At 35.5% G+C, this 16,078-nt stretch overlaps 1 protein-coding gene across 7 annotated transcripts in view; it reads left to right on the forward strand.

The window, feature by feature from the left end:
- Positions 1–16,078, forward strand: part of ENTREP1 (endosomal transmembrane epsin interactor 1) — an 80,379-nt gene that overhangs the window by 44,342 nt on the left and 19,959 nt on the right. For 5 of the 7 annotated variants that reach the window (XR_007947716.1, XR_007947715.1, XM_051961950.1 and 2 more), the window contains 4 exons: positions 10,121–10,231; positions 12,442–12,570; positions 14,819–14,926; positions 15,048–15,181. Coding sequence is in view for 5 of the 7 variants with exons in the window: in XM_051961950.1 (XP_051817910.1) it covers positions 10,121–10,231; positions 12,442–12,570; positions 14,819–14,926; positions 15,048–15,181 (482 nt within the window). In the remaining 2 variants the exon portion in view is untranslated. The remainder of the gene's footprint in view (positions 1–10,120; positions 10,232–12,441; positions 12,571–14,818; positions 14,927–15,047; positions 15,182–16,078) is intronic. The other 2 variants (XM_051961962.1, XM_051961970.1) reach the window with 2 other exon arrangements.

Below are 16,078 nucleotides of genomic sequence, written 5' to 3' on the forward strand. Positions count from 1 at the left end.
TGGATTTTGAAAGAAACTTTAGAGGACATTCAGTTCAGCCTCCTAATTTTACAGATGATGGTGATGAAGCACAGAAAGTTTAAATTATTTATTTACACTTACTAGCTAGTAAGTATTGGAGTCAGGATTTGGACTCAAGTCTACTCAAAGCTCTAGTGGGTCTTGAGAAAAAGAATCATCATAAACTGATTCTACTAGGGCCTTTCAAGGAGAGAACATAGAATCTTTGCCTCATTTCTGGTTGAAAAATAATCATTTACTAATCTGAGATTAGAATAAAAGGCCTTCAATTCTTCATTGTTCTATAGAGCTGACCTTCAGATTTTTTTTGTTTGTTTTTATTAAAGCTTTTTATTTACAAAATATATGCATGGGTAATTTTTCAATATTGATCTTTTTTTTTTTTTTGTTTTTTTTTTAGGCAATTGAGGTTAAGTGACTTGCCCAAAGTTACATAGCTAGGAAGTGTTAAGTGTCTTGAGTCTACATTCAAACTCAGGTCCTTCTGATTTCAGAGCTGGTGCTCTATTTACTGCCTCACCTAACTGCCCCTCAACATTGATCCTTGTGAAATGGACAAAGGACTAGCCTTCCCTCCCCTCCCTCAATCTTAGGTTAAAGGGCCTGGAGCTCGCAGAGAAAGGTCTGATTAAAGGAGGTGTTTTGTACTTAAAAGTGCCTGTTCTACATTGAGGGATATCTGTTCGATAAGCCTGACCTATAAACTATGTTAAACATCTGCCATTGTATCTTTTGTCCTGTTAAGTCGAGTCACTGTTTAATGTCAAAAGGTGCCAGCAAGGGTGAGCAAGAATGCTTATAAGGCTGTCCCTACTTCACTTGGGCACGGAACCATGCCAGAATCCTACTGGAGGTCCGTCTTGGCCATGCAGACCATCTAGGCAAGTTACAAATACATTATTTCTAAATTATGAATTACTATGGCTTTCTTGAATTTCATTGCCTGGGCTATTTCACTTAGAGGTCCCACCGAGATAAACCTTTGGCTCGGTCTGATGGTCAGTCCCTCTCCCTGGAGGGCAAAAGAGATTATGGATCCTAGGGGGTGGCCACAAACAGACCTTCCTCGGACTCTAGTACTCATTAATCTCTTTTCTGCGGACCAGCAGAGTGAGACCCAAATTTTGAATTCGGTCCAAAATTGGCATAAAGCATTCTAAAAGCCAGTACTGGTTGATAAGATTTTGAGGGGGCCCCTGCAGCTGCAGCTGCCTAACTATCCTGCAGCTAGCTGTCTGGTCTGGTGAGTATTCCTGTATCTGTAGTAAGAGGGCCTAGCTGGACTCAGTGTTGATGGACCCTTGCTGACCCTTCATGGGACACCATTGTGAGGGTCCTGATCTGATTCTGTATGTGTGAGACTAGTCTGTCTGTTATGTGGTCTTTGCCCTGTGTGTGTTCTGTGTGATTTGTCAGTCTAAAAGCTTTGTTAACAACATTGCAATGGTGCTTAGTTTAAAATTGTGATTTCTAACTTTTAATCTGTTGCACTAATTCGTTAAGCAAAAAGCAACAGGATTTAAAAAAAATGTAAAAGGTGAAAATGGAGCTCTGCATGTGTCTGTGTGTGTGTTTGCTTTGTATTTTATGTTCTGTGTTAAAACTTAACAAGCTTGTGAGAGATAAGAATTCAGCCTCTGTGTTGCAGGCTTAGAAAATATCAATAAGTTTGAAAAATCTTTCTCTCTCCCTCTCTCTGTCTCTGGCTGACTGCAGCAGCCTGTGAGAAAAAGGGAGAAAAGGGAGAGAAAGGAAGAAATAAAAAAGAAAGTTTGGAAAGTTAAAAAACTGCTAACATTTAAAGAAAAGAAGTTTGAATGGAATATTTAGGCATTCTCTGTGAAAGCAGAGAAAAGCACTAAATGGGCTTGGAAGTTCACAGAAGCCCCTTTGGATTCTGAAAGATAAAAGGGAATTCAAGGTGAAATAAATTTCTCTCTGGGGGTGGAGGTCCTGGAAAAGCCCTTAGTCTGTTTGCTGATTTAAGAGCTTTGTTAAGTTTTAAGAACAATGATTAAGAAATTTGGGAATTGGTTGTTTGAAAATTTGCTTGTAATTTTAAACTTTTTTTTAACCTGTTGTACTAAATGGAATTTGGCTGTTTTAAATGGACAGGAAAGTTTTTTTTCCTTGAAACAGGCAATAAAACCTTATCTCATTGAAACTCAGGCAGGGAAGGAATTTGATTAAGAATTTTGGGATGGTTCTGAAAAAAAAAAAATTGTGCGAAATGGTTTTGCTATAGCCTTTGCATGCTAGATTTGTTTTTTCTGAGTATAAGATTTTCGAATTTGTTTAAATATTGATAACTTTCTTACTTAAAAGGAAGAAAAAAAGAAAAAAAAAAGAGAAAAATAGAATTCCAATTTAGCCTAGGCTGGGTCATGGAAGCTCTGCCTGGAGATGCTAATTACTGTCAGACAAACTGACTTGGATTACTAAAATAAGTTGTGAAAATACTTGGGAGACATTTATAAGGTGCATAAGACATCCCTTATTTTGAAATGGGATTGGGATATCACTGAGAAATACATTCTGGCTAGAAAATTTTATTTGTCATATATTCAAACTTTGGTTTCAGTCTTCATTAAATATAATCTGCAATAGCAATCTGAATGAGAACTTGAAAATTAATCTATTACAGCACCTAGTAAAGTATGCAATGCAGTTTCTTACACTGTAGTATATTATGCCACATAGAGTCTTATAATAATAATGTGAGGGTCATGAAATTATCAGTAAATTATTGATTTTTATATACCTATTTATATATCTATATATCTGAGAAAAAATTTCTCAGGTGACAAGGGGTCATGAGCAGAAAAAGTTTAAGAATCCATGGTTTATATTGTCTCTATTTGGTATTAAAACTCTTTAACAATCTGGGTCCAACATACTCTAGCAGTCTTATTGTATATTATTTCTTTTGCACACACACACTGGCTCAATATAGTCAGTTTTGTTGCCCTTCCTCACACATGATATCCAATTAAGTAAATATGGGATGCTAGAAACAGTGAGAAAGAACATATTATATTAGGACAGAGGTTTGGGGAAAGGTGAATACTATTGTGAATTTATGCCAGCCAGAGGCCTAAATTGTGGTCCCCAAAATTATAGTAGAATCTAAGGGCCAGGTCTGATAAAAAGGCTAGGGAATCATAAGTTTAAGCAAATTTAGTAAATTTGGATGTTGTCTAGATTACTTTGAGTAGATTTCTTGTACTCGTTTTAAAATTACCTTTACCTTTGTATATTATTTCTGAATTTAATTGTATCCCTTCCAAAATAAGTCCTACAAAAGCACACCTGGATTCAGGAGTGTTTGGAAAAAGAGAAAAAAAAAAGAAAAATATATTTGTCAATGTAAATATCTTTAGGATACAGTTATTGCTGACTTGGAGTGCTGGGTCAGCCAGAGACCAGTGCAAGTTGTAACTCATTTGTCTCTCATCCCATGCAATTCATTTTCATATTCTTACATAAGTCCTTCATAAAAGTCACTTCCTTTAAGAAGGAGAACTACCTTTGAGTCTTTTCACATTTCATGGTTATTAAGTGCAGTATTTGTGCAGTTAGTTACTGCTAGCTTATGTAATATGTTAAGTCCATCTTCTTTCTCAGTCATGTGAAATACATAGCTTTTTGATAACTTTTATTCCATATTTTTCATCCATGTCATCTTTGATATTATGCTAAAATCTACTTACCCTCACCATGCATCTTTTCATTGCCCTTTGGCTCATTAGCTGCTATGATTATCTCATGACAGTCTTTCAGGATTCATAATCCTATAATCATCACTAGGAGAAAATGGATGATTTAAAAATATGTGTTTTGGCAAAGAGAAGCTTGGGGTGATTGAAAGTGCCATGTTAATTTCTGAAATATGATCCAACCTTTTTCTCTTCCTATTCTATCCAGGGTCCACCTCATTCTCCAGCCATGTTCTCTGTCTAAGAGATATCTAATGGACTAATTTGATGGGGCTATCCTGGGTACGCCTTCTTTGTTCATTTAGTTTTTTTCTTTTGTGGATTTTTAAGTCAATTTCTTTTGAATAATTTTAGGCTTCACTGAAGAAACTCTTCAGGATTATGGAATATGAACAACACCATCAGTAGGTACATCTGGGGAACCTCACCATTAGAAGAATCTCCTTCCATTGGGGCCCAATATAAAATAAATAAATGTAAAATCCAAGAAACATAAATTCAAATCCTTACTGTGATTTTTAGTGATTGTGTGACCATAGTTAAGTTTATCTGTAAAAATGAGTATGATAACTATCCAAGGTTTCTGTAAGGATAAAATGAGATAATAAATATAAAATTCAGGCTTTATTAAGCCTGAAAAAATTATGTAAACTTCGCCTATGTAAACAGGGATATTTCTAAATCTAAAGTAATGGAGAAATGTTATGGGCTTCAGGAAATTAAATTAGTCAAGAAATATTCAAGCTTCAAACATTTATTTAGTACTACGAAGGCAGCATAGTACAATGGATAGAGTATTGGGCTAGGAATCAAGAAGACTCAAATTCTCAGATACTAGTTTGTATGACCCTGGATAAGTCACTTAACCATTTGTCTCTGTCATGTAAAATGAATTGGAGAAGGAAATTGCAAACTGTAGTTGCTTTCTAGAGCCCCCACATTGGGGTGCCAAAATATACTGTCTGGACTAACTCTCTAAAGGACCTTGGGACCAGCCCGAGTCTTTGGTCTTAGTGGAGGAGTCATGAAGGCAGGAGACCTATGAGGATGGTCAAAGATGAAGTCCTGAGTCTTCTCTGTGTCTGTGGCTGAGATTCTTCTGAATCTCCTCTGTGTCTGAGACTTTCGGTTCCCAGGCCTCTCAGTCCTTAAATACCTCAGTACAATTACATCACTACAGCAACTGAGCATGTGCCAACTGTAGAAAATTACATCACCATATAACACTAATTATATGCCAACTAGAGTGATTACATCATTATATCACATTAAGTATATGTTTAACTAGAGAACTATTATCCCATCAATCACACTGAGTAGGTATTTAATCATAAGTACCCTGCTGTCCTTGATTCAAGTATACCTTTCCAGAGTTCTGGCCCTCTACAGTAAATCACTCCAAAATATTTGCCAAGAAAACTTCAAATGAGGTCACAGAGAATTAGACATGGTTGAAATATTTGAATAACAATGTAAAAGAATAACAATGTAAAAGATTCTGTCCTAGGCACTAGAAATAATAAATAAAAAAAGTCCCTCCCTTCAAAAAACTCCTATTTTAAGAGAGGAAGACCACACATATAGGCAATAGTGGCCAGGAAGGGATGTTTTGAACAAGGTAGCAAGTGAATGGTGAGAAGAGTCAGAGCTATCGATTGACATGACCTTTTCAGGAATGGTAGTATTAATCGTTTAAGTATTTACAGGGCTAGAACTGGAAAAGAAGGTCAGAGGAAGAAGAAATGCTTTCATATTAACACCTAAAATGACAAAAGTTCTAAAACCCATGCCTATTTTTATTAGAGCTGGTCTAAAATTCCATTTGTTATCTTCCCAAAACCTCTGCCATGAGAATTCCCTGAATTGAGTCTTGAGTTATCTTTGTGATGATAACCATTGGACATAATGATGGATGGGTTTAAATCATTGAATTGCATAGTTTTATATATGGTTTGAAGACTCTGCTAAGGTCAATACAGTGTAGCTTGGTTAAAGAGACAGAGACAGGAGAGAAAGAGAAAAAGAGACACACAGAGACAGACAGAGACAAAATTTGGAGATAGGGAGAAAGGGAAGGGAGATGAAAGAGACAGAGAGATACACATAGCTACACACATAGAGATTCAGAAAGTAAGGAAGAGAGAGAGAAAGAAAAGAAGGGAGGGAGAGAGAAAGGGGGGGAGAATATGGAGAGATAGTAGGAAAGTGAAGGAAGGAGAGAGGAAAGGAGAAAAAAAGGAGGGAGAAGGCAGAGGAAGAAGGAGGGAAGAAGAGAGGAGGAAAAAAAGTAAAGGAAGAAGGGAGAAAAGGAAAAAAGGAGAGAGAAAGTTATCACAAAATACATATTATATTTCTTTTTCTTTTTTTTTAATTAAAGCTTTTTATTTTCAAAACATATGCATGAATAATTTTTCAACATTGACCACTGCAAAATCTGGTGTTCCAGAATTTTTCCTCTATCCTCAAGCCCCTCCCTTAGATGGCAAATAATCCAATATATGTTAAACATGTTAAAATTATCATACATACTATTGTCTAGGATTATTATGTTTAGCAGCACTGGAAGAGTAAAGTAAGCCTTCTGTAAAGTAAATATCCTGTTCCCCCCAAGGCTTGATCATGCTGGGTGATCCACAGGAAGTGCAGAATTCCTATCCAGAGTTTCAGTGGGTTGCTGCTTTGCTAACACATACATTGTTGACTAACCCTTCCATCTCTTTTTTTATGAAGGAAGAGTGAAAAAAGAAGAGCCACGGGGGAAAGAGTGGCACTTTGTATAGCCCCATCTTGTACCCAGACTTTTGCCTTATATCTTGGCTTTAATCAGTCAATTTAGCAAGTGTCTGGCACTATGCTTGATGTTGGGTTAATGTGGTGGTCTCTTCTTTTTTATAATATATGATGGTTCTCTGTGAGAACAGGTTTCTTGGGGAGGTTTTCTGGAGGCAGCCAGAAATGAAAATAATTTCATTTCAGAGTAATAATCACCCCAAATGCAGCCAGGTGTTAAAGTAGTTCTTTATTGTTTCTTCCAAAATAGCCCAATTAGCTTTCTTTGGTTCCAAGAGCTCTTGTTGATAGCTTCAGCCTCTCTCTGAATCTTAGTTCTGCCTAACTGCAGATTAGCTTCTCAGATTAGTATCTCAATCTCTTGAACTGAACTCTCACTCTGTCAATCTTGCGAAGTGACTTCTGGCTCTAGCTCAACTCCGACTCGTGGCTTCTTCTGAACTGACTGAATTCACTGACTCGTCACCTTTTTATGCTCTCAAAGGTTGACTCTTCCTCCCAGAGTGGGATTATGGGAGGTGTGAATTCACAAAGTTACAAAGCTAACTTTGTGTATCTCCCATACTTGTGAACACTTGCGAATCTTCCAGACTTGTGATCTGTGTATGAGCTAATCTGTGAACTCTCAAATGTGCAAACCTAAGCACACAAGCATTGCTTCTATCAATTCCATTGAGTTATCATCTTGTTTCAAGTTCTGGTTCATAACAGGTTAGCAAATATAAATTAATCTTTTTTAGTAACTTACATTCTATATTATGTTCACAGATATATAAATAAAGGATCTATACAAAATAGACATCAGTGGGGACTCATGACTGGGGAAATCAGGAAAATGTTGAAGGAAGCAGCAGGTAAACTGAGCCTTGAAGAGAATTAGGGGTTCCAAAAGTAGAAATAAAGAAAGTAGAAATAAAGATAAAAAACATTCCAGTCATGGGAAACAGCTTGGGGAAATGGGTGGGAATAGGAGAGGGAGATTTGTGGACAGCAAATAGAGATTAGGCCAGTGTTGATGGATTAGACTGTTGAGTATGTGTGTGTGCATGTATGTGTGTGACTAACGTGGACATAATTGGTTGGAGCCAAATTGTGAAGAGCTTTAAGTGATAGAGGAATTTGTACTTTATTCTAAAGCCATGAAGAACCTCTGAAGCTCATGCAAAATAACACAGTGACTTTAGAAATCTCAGCTTGTTATCTCTGGAGAGGATAAATTAGAAGGAAGGAAATAGTTTTTGAGTGGTTTTCTGTGTGTCAGGAACTGTGTTAAATGCTTTTCAAATATGATCTCTTTTGATCCTCATAACAACCTTGAGATATAAGTACAAGTATTATCTCCATTTTATAGTTGAGGAAACTGAAACAGAGGTTTAATGTCTTGCCTACGGTGACACAGCTAGCAACTGTCTAAGGTAAAATTTGAATTCAGGTCTTCTTGATTTCAGATCCAGCACTCTATCTACTATACCAATTGTTGCTGTTGTTGAACCACTTCAGTTGTGTTTGACCCCTCATGATTCCATTTAGGGATTTCGTGGCAGAGAGACGGTAATGGTTTGCCATTTCCTTCTCTAATTCAATATATTGAGGAGGAAACTGAGGCAAATTGGATTAAGTGAGTTGCCCAAGTCACACAACTATTAAGTACCTGAGGTTATATTGAACTCAGAAAGATGATTCTTTTCTGATTCTGGGCGTGGCACTCTATCCACTGTATCACATAGCTTCTTCTAATTAGAGAAAGGAGAGACTTTAGAATCTAAAAGATTTGCCTTTATTGCAAAATAAGTTAGTTTGATTATAATCAAATTTTCAGTTTCCAAGTAAAAAAGGAAGTATAATTCTTGGTTTACAATATCAAATATTGGCTGCTTGGTTGAGACTGACCAATTTTAATTGTATAGTGTTATATTTGCAAATATCTAGCTTTAGGGAAAGCTACAGTGGAAATATGTTTCATTTAACAACTGAGTGCTTAAACTCTCTTAAGCAGAAACATTTGTAAAGACTGTGTTCTTTATCTTAGTTTGCTTGCTGTGCAACCATGGTAAATACAAAGATATTATGGTATTAGATATATCCTATCTGTCTCTGATTGCTGTTTCCCAAAACCTCAAAAATATCTATTATGTGAATAGGATTGACTGTTTTACAAAAGAGAGGAAAGAACGGGAAGATAAAATTCCAGGTAATCTAAACCAAAGCTCCTCCTGCCTGTCACATGTTATTCATAAATAGCAGTGTTGAAGAAGCAGTCTGGCTAAAACTTTTTTTCTCCCAATTGTTGCTGCTTTCTGTCTGAGAACTCCAAAGACTTGTTTTGTTTAAGAGTCAAGAATTCGACAAATTTTCAAACATTAATATGGAGAATGTCTTTTAAGTTAACAGTTTTTAAGAGCAAGAAAATCAACAAATCTTTTTCATGCACTCTCATAAGTTGATAAGATAGTTTAAAAATTAATTTCTGATTATGTAAGTAAAAGATAAAAATGATTAAATTATTTGAAATTCTGTTTAAACAGTAATGGAATAAACATTCTTTCGAGGAGTTACAGATATTTGAAATGCAACGCATGTTTGTAGGTTCAAAACATCCATCAGCTTCTCCCTCCCAAAGAATACTGTCTTTCTAGTGAACAAATAGATAGGTATGTCAGATAGTAAAGAAGTTTCAGTAGGAAAAAGGGATTAAAAGTTCTATGAGTTAAATTAAAAGATTTATTTTTTCTGATTGTTTTTTTTTTCCAATTCAGATTAATTTCTTTTATGCCTGTGCCTCTGGACTTGTTTTTTTGCAGTAAGTTTATACTAGGAATATTTTTACTGTCTGTCTGATTCCTGACTTTCAAAACCCTAAAAATAATCTTGAAATTTTTTCTAGAAAGCCTTGATTGTCCTCTCTGATCACTGTTTTTTCCCCTCTTTTCTCTGTACCTTTTTTTCATCAGAGATTCTATGGCATCTATGAACTTTTTATTTTCCTCTAATGATATTATCTTTATTTTAAATTTTTTTTGGTAGTATTTTATTTTTTCAAAGATAGTTTTCAATGTTTACCTTTGCAAAACTTTGTCTTCCAAATTTTTCTCCCTTTCTTCCCTTTCCCTCCCCAAGACAGCAACAAGCAATGAAGTATAGGTTAAGCATGTGCAATTCTTCTAAATATATTTCCCTATTAGATTGTAAGCTCTTTGAGAGAAGAGACTTTGATTCATTCTTCTTCATTATGCCAATGCCTAGACCAGAAGTAGGAATTTAATAAATATAAATATACACATAATATATGTTCAATATATAAGTATTTATTGAGTTGTATTTAAGGACATGAGAATTAATTAAAGACAAAGAGGAATAAGAAAGATAAAGGTAAAATCATTTGAGAGAAGATAGGTGGGTTGAAGGAAGAGAGGTAACATTGATGACTAATTTGGATGGTATATCTTTTCACAACTTTGTACAATATCTAAAATATGTTTTTTTCAAAAGATCTTTAATCTACATTATTCTCCCATTTTATAATCAATCCAAATGCCTCATTAAATTTTATTATCTTCCTTTAACAATTGTGGGCTCATCTTTTATTATTTCAGGTGAACCTCTTTGTCTTACTATCTGTGGTCTGTGTCCTGTTGAACCTTGCTGGATTTATCCTAGGCTGTCAGGGGGCCCAGTTTGTTTCCAGTGTACCCAGATGTGATCTGGTGAGCAGACCTTAAAATCTAGTGTACCTCTGAACTGAACTCATGTCTGGCTTTCCTAGTATACAAAAGTATTGATATTTGGCATTAATAACAAAACCCCTGAAGTGAAATCTGAGGATGGCTAAGGAGGAAAAAATAGTTTATTGAATTCTGTCTGCCACATTTTAAAAAAAAAAGACAGAAGAACCAGTCAGACATAACTTCAGTGTACATCAATAATATATACATCATTAGTTTGTAAAAACATGGATTAAACTGTCACAATCAATAACTGTCTATTTCAATTGAGATCAAGAAATTGATATTGTCAAATTACCCTCTTTTAAACAGTTATTTTTTTTAAATTACTCAGTTAAATATCTGTTATTTTACCATGAAGTGAAAGAAAATAATCCTATGAAATATATAATAACACTTCTATCCAGAACTCAGAAAACCAATGACCTCATTTTTGGGAAAGATAGCTGAAGATCTAGCAGAATTTTAAAAAGCTCTTTGGATAGTTGAATAGAGGTCAGGAAGTCTATGTACCAAAAACTCATGTCTTTCCTCATATAGGGTCCCTTAGACTCCCTTCTCCTGGCTTTTTGTCCCCTTGTTTTCCTATTCATCAAAGTAATTGAATGACCTTAGGCAAATAATTTAATTTCTCTGAATTTTCATTCTGTCAACTAGAAAATGAGGGCATTAAATAAAATGATCTCTAATAATACAAATATGTATCATTTTTCAACTTATAAAGTGCGATCACTTATAATATTGTTTTTATTTTTTAAAAATATTTAAAATTTAAAATTATTTTTAAATATTTAGAAAATTTTATTTAAAACTTTTTTTATTTTTCAAAAATTTAATTTACTTTAAAAAAGAAACTTTTTTTTTCTCTCAATTCTCTCTCCATCAGGAAAACACCCCTTTAAACAAATATGGATAGTCAAATGAAACAAATTCTCATATTGGTGATATATGTCTTATTTTTATCCTATGACTGTGACTCAGTCTTGGTAGAATACTCTACAATTTGGTTGATCATTAAACTGTTTTAAGTCTTTCAAAGTTTTTTTGTCTTTATGACATTGTTATTATCGTATAAATTATTCTCCTGGCTCTGTTAATTCAATTTTTCAACAGTTCACACTAGTCTTTACAAAATTTCTCTGAAATTTTCATCATTTCTTATGGCACAATATATTTTAAATTCACATACCACATTTTGTTCAGACATTTCCCAATTGATGGGCATTCTCTGCCCTCTCCCCTTCTGATTTCTATTACTTTTGGCAAAGTAAAAAAAAGCTGCTGTAAATATTTTCAATAGTTATTTATTATGTCTTTTATTTTCTGAATAGAGAGAAATCTTTTATTTTTTATGATCCTCACAAAAACCTTGGTTAGTTAGTAGAGTTAGGTGTCAATCCCGGGTAAGAAAATTGATTCAGAGCTAATTAAGCACTTATACAAGGTCACAGGGCCAGTAAGTGGCAAATGTAGGACTCAAAAACTCTGGTCTTAGAACTCCTTACCAAATGTGCTTCTCAAAATACCATAGTGCCTCTTTAATGCCCAAATCCTGTGGTTCTATAGTTCTAGTCTTCTGTTAGAAGAAAATGTTGTCATCTTCAGTACCTCAAGGAGAAGAACAAGAAGGAGATGAGACTGAAAATTAGCAATCCATCAGTTAGGAATTAATCTTAAAATCACAAATCTTTCTTGTTGTCTATAACTTCAGACAATTAGAATTTAAGAAAGTTACAGGAATCTTATTAAAGAAACAGAACCAGCATCTTCTGGTAGACATGCCAAGCAAGAAGGTAACCATGTGAGAACATGGTAGTGAAATCCTTAAAATAAGATACATAGTTAGGAAGAGAATAAAAAGTAGTTAACCTGGATCCCTTCCCATAATGGAGGCTCCAGAAGGGATTCAGTAGTGAAATAAGAATGTTGGCATAGTGGAAGGATGTTTCAAGGTAAGGTCTTAGGTGATCAAGGAGGATATAAGCTTCTTTAAGACATGAAGCATCTCATTATTATATTTGTAACCTCAACAAGTATATTGTTTAATACTAGCAAGTTCTTAATAAAGCTTGTTGATTCCTTTGATCAACTTGGAACATGATTGCATAACCTGTGTATTAATGTTAAATGTATAGATGGGGAGAAAAGGAATTATTGTAAATTAAAGCATTATCCTGCTTTTTGTCCTCAAGGTGGATCTAGGGGAAGGAAAGATTTGCTTTTGCTGTGAAGAATTCCATCCTATCAAATGTACAGAAAAAGAAAACGTGTTGAAACTCTTCCCAGTCCAGCCATGTAGTGCTGTTCACCTTCTATTAAAGGTACCTGAAAATGGATGACAACCTTGAGATGATCTTTTTCTTGACATTGCAAATGTTAAAGACTGTATAAATGTTTGCAATTGTAGTTATGGTTGTTGTTTATATATACATATATAATATATATGTTAATATATATAAACAATATATATAATACATATATATAACATATAATATAATAGGTAGAAAATATATAATAATATAATATGTAAATATTTTTTGCTGAGTCAATTGGGAGTTAAGTGACTTACTCTAGTGTTGGAATCTTTACAAATTGTTAAGTCATTAGAATTGATAGAGACAATAATTATCTAATTTAGCATGGTTAGTATGCTTGATCTGATATTACAAGGAGATGTTATGGGCCAGAAGAAACAAGGTACTAAGTGAAACTGAGAAACAATGCTTGTGTTCACACCTTTAGAGAGCTCATATAAGCAAGAAGCTCTTAGGGCCAGAGGCACACTGTGCCAGACACGGAGCACTCTGGGCCAGACACAGAGCACTCTGGGAGAGCCAGAAGCCCTTTCTCGGAGGCAAGAGAACTTGCCTTCACCTTTCACCTTGGTGCTGGCTGGAGACATTCAGAGTTGAGCTAGAGGAGTCAGATGCATTCCATCTTCCACCTTTGTGCTGGTTGGAGGCTGAAGAAAGCAGAGGCAGAAGCAAAGGACAAAGCTGCACTAGCTCTTAGAACCAAGGAGAGAGAGAGGCCTCTAAAAAAACTAACCGGCCTAATTTGGAAGGAGAAAATAAAATATTTGAACTTTTATCACCTGGCTGCATTTGGGGTGATTATTGATCTGAACTGATACTAAGGCTACCTCCCCAAGAAACCTGCTCCCAGAAAGAACCTTCATATTATATTTTAAAGAAGAAGAACACCACACTCTAGTTGTAGAATGGTATTCACATCTTTTGTTATACTGTGTGGGACGTATTATTGTCCTTGTACTTGAGGCTATAAAGCAGCAGAAGTATAAAACAGTTTAATGAAATTACCAAAAGCTATTCTCTGTGGAATCAGGAAGAACTGAATTCAAATCTGGCCTCGGATACTAGCTGTAGCACTAGCTGTGCTACCTTAAACAAGTCAATTAATTTCTGTTTGTTTTAATCCACTGGAGAAGGAAATGGCAAAACACTATAGTATTTTTGCCAACAAAACCCTATAGACAGTATTGTCAGAGGGTTACAAAGAGTTGGATGTAATTGAAAAACAACTGTCCTCTGAAAGGACATTAATAATAGCATCATATGATAAACATGTCATCAATTTCTTCCATCTCTACCTTAGGTAGTGGTTTCAATACAGCAAGCTATCAACAGCTTCTTGCTTTCCCCCTTCTTCTATTTCCCTTTTCTCCATTTCCCTCTTTCCTTTTTTCTTCCTTCTTTTCTCCTTTTCACCTTTGACTTCTTTCTGTTTTTCTTCTTTCCCTTTGCTCTTTTTCTCTTCCCTTTCTCTCTCCTCTTTCCTTCCTTTTTCCTTTTCCCCTCATTCCTCTTTCCCTTAATTGCTTCTTCTTCTCCTTCAAGTTATATTTATTTGTGTAAGAAAAGGTCCACTTGGAGGAAAGGACTTAGAAGTTTTGTGAGGCTTTCTGTTATCTGAAATTCTGTAGGATTAAGAAATAGCCTTTTCTCTCTCTGGTTCCTCAATCTCTGGAGGAAAATGCTAGCTTTAGGAGTTAGGGTTATGGAAACAGAAATATTTGGAGTTCCCTTAGCTACTATTTTAAGATACCTGTGCAGAAGAGAACATATTTTTCTGCAGTCCTGCTTACTTGGTTGCCAGAAGTTTCACTTTAGACATCCCATCTAGAGGCTAATGAAATAGAAGTAAAGTCTTCAAATCAAATAGAATACTCTCAAGATGGGAGGTATAGAAGGAGTCCAGATAATATGGTGACAGCAGCATTAGGTAAAAAAAAAATTGTCACAACCCATCAGCTGTTTTTCTGCCTGGAATTTCCCCTGGGACATCAATTTGATATTTGTAATAAGATAAAGATCTACACTTAGGATTAGATCTTTCTTAGACTAGAAACTTTTGTGACATTTCTGCAACCCATGAATTCCCAAACCTTTCAAAAAAGCAATTTCGAAAGACAAGGAAAAGGAATACTTAAAGGAATCATTTGTTTTACTATAATTGTTCTTTAAAGTTGGTGTAGTAACATGTGCTTCCAGTACATTTAATTTCTGAACCTCAACTTTCTGGTGGTTTCATTTTTCTCTCCCACTTTAGAAAGTCCTCTTTGCGCTGTGTGCCCTGAATGCCCTAACTACTACGGTGTGCTTGGTGGCAGCTGCTCTGCGTTATCTACAGATTTTTGCCACCCGAAGACCCTGCATAGTAAGTAAGCACAAGGCATTGTTGGCAATTCGTACACAAGCTTCCTTGCATAATTCATTACTATGCTTAGTGTTTCTCTGGTGCCAAAGGCTGTTGGCTAATCAAAGTGTTGTTTGATTAGGATGAATCCCAGATTTCCACAGAAGAAATAGAAGGACATGGACGCATTCCAGACCTGGAAGATTTCATACCACCTGTGCCACCCCCCCCATATTTTGCTACATTTTATTCCTGCACACCGCGATTGAATCACAGGTATCTCTCTAAATTTCTTGCAGTTTTATTTTTGGAATATTATTAATCCAGTCTAAAAAGAAAAAAAATAATATATGATATAATGAATAGACTAGGAGTTAAGATGACTGTAATATTTTTCTCTAAAATATAATATTTTCTGGGAGCAGGTTTCTTGGGGAGCTTCTGGGATTAGCCTTTGTTTCAGTTCAGTAATGCCCCCAAATGTAGCCAGGAGTTAAAGTCTAGATCCTTTATTGTCCCTTTCTAAGTCTTGTTTCCTTCCTTGGGCTCGGTTAGCTTTCTTAGAGGCCTATCTCTTTTCTTGGTTCCAAGAGCTCCTGCCACTAGTCCTTTGCCTCTGCCAGCTTAAGCGCCAGCTCAAAGGTTTCGGAAGATGGAATGAATCTGTCTCCTCCTCTGAGAGCTTCTAGTGGGCTTGTGTGTCTGGTCCTGAGAGCTTCTTGCTTATATACTGTACACTGAGTACATACCAATCATTATATCACTAGGAAACCATTATTTGTTGTAGGATTAAATCAATGCTAAACTAGATTTAACCACTGTATCCTCAATTCCACTTACTTAGCACCTTGTAAGAATCCTAACAGATGACTTAGATTCACCTTGCCTCTGATACATTCTGGCTATGTGATACATTTGATAACTCTCAAAGATCATAACTTGTAGTGTAGTTGGTAATTCACATTGGCAGAAGAAGTTTCATCACCAGAAATTTCCCATATCAATTAAATCAGAAGACTGGGCCAAAAAAACCCACCCTACCTCTGAATTAAGTCCCAAAAGAAAGTTATAGGTATGGAATTGAAATTTGCTTCCTCCCCCCTCCTCTTCCATGCACCTACCTCAGCCCAGCCAATAAATCAGAGGAAAGGTAATAACAGTATTCCCATTTTG

Source organism: Antechinus flavipes, chromosome 1 (assembly GCF_016432865.1).
Source record: "Antechinus flavipes isolate AdamAnt ecotype Samford, QLD, Australia chromosome 1, AdamAnt_v2, whole genome shotgun sequence".
In the NCBI taxonomy this organism is placed as follows: Eukaryota; Metazoa; Chordata; class Mammalia; order Dasyuromorphia; family Dasyuridae; genus Antechinus; species Antechinus flavipes.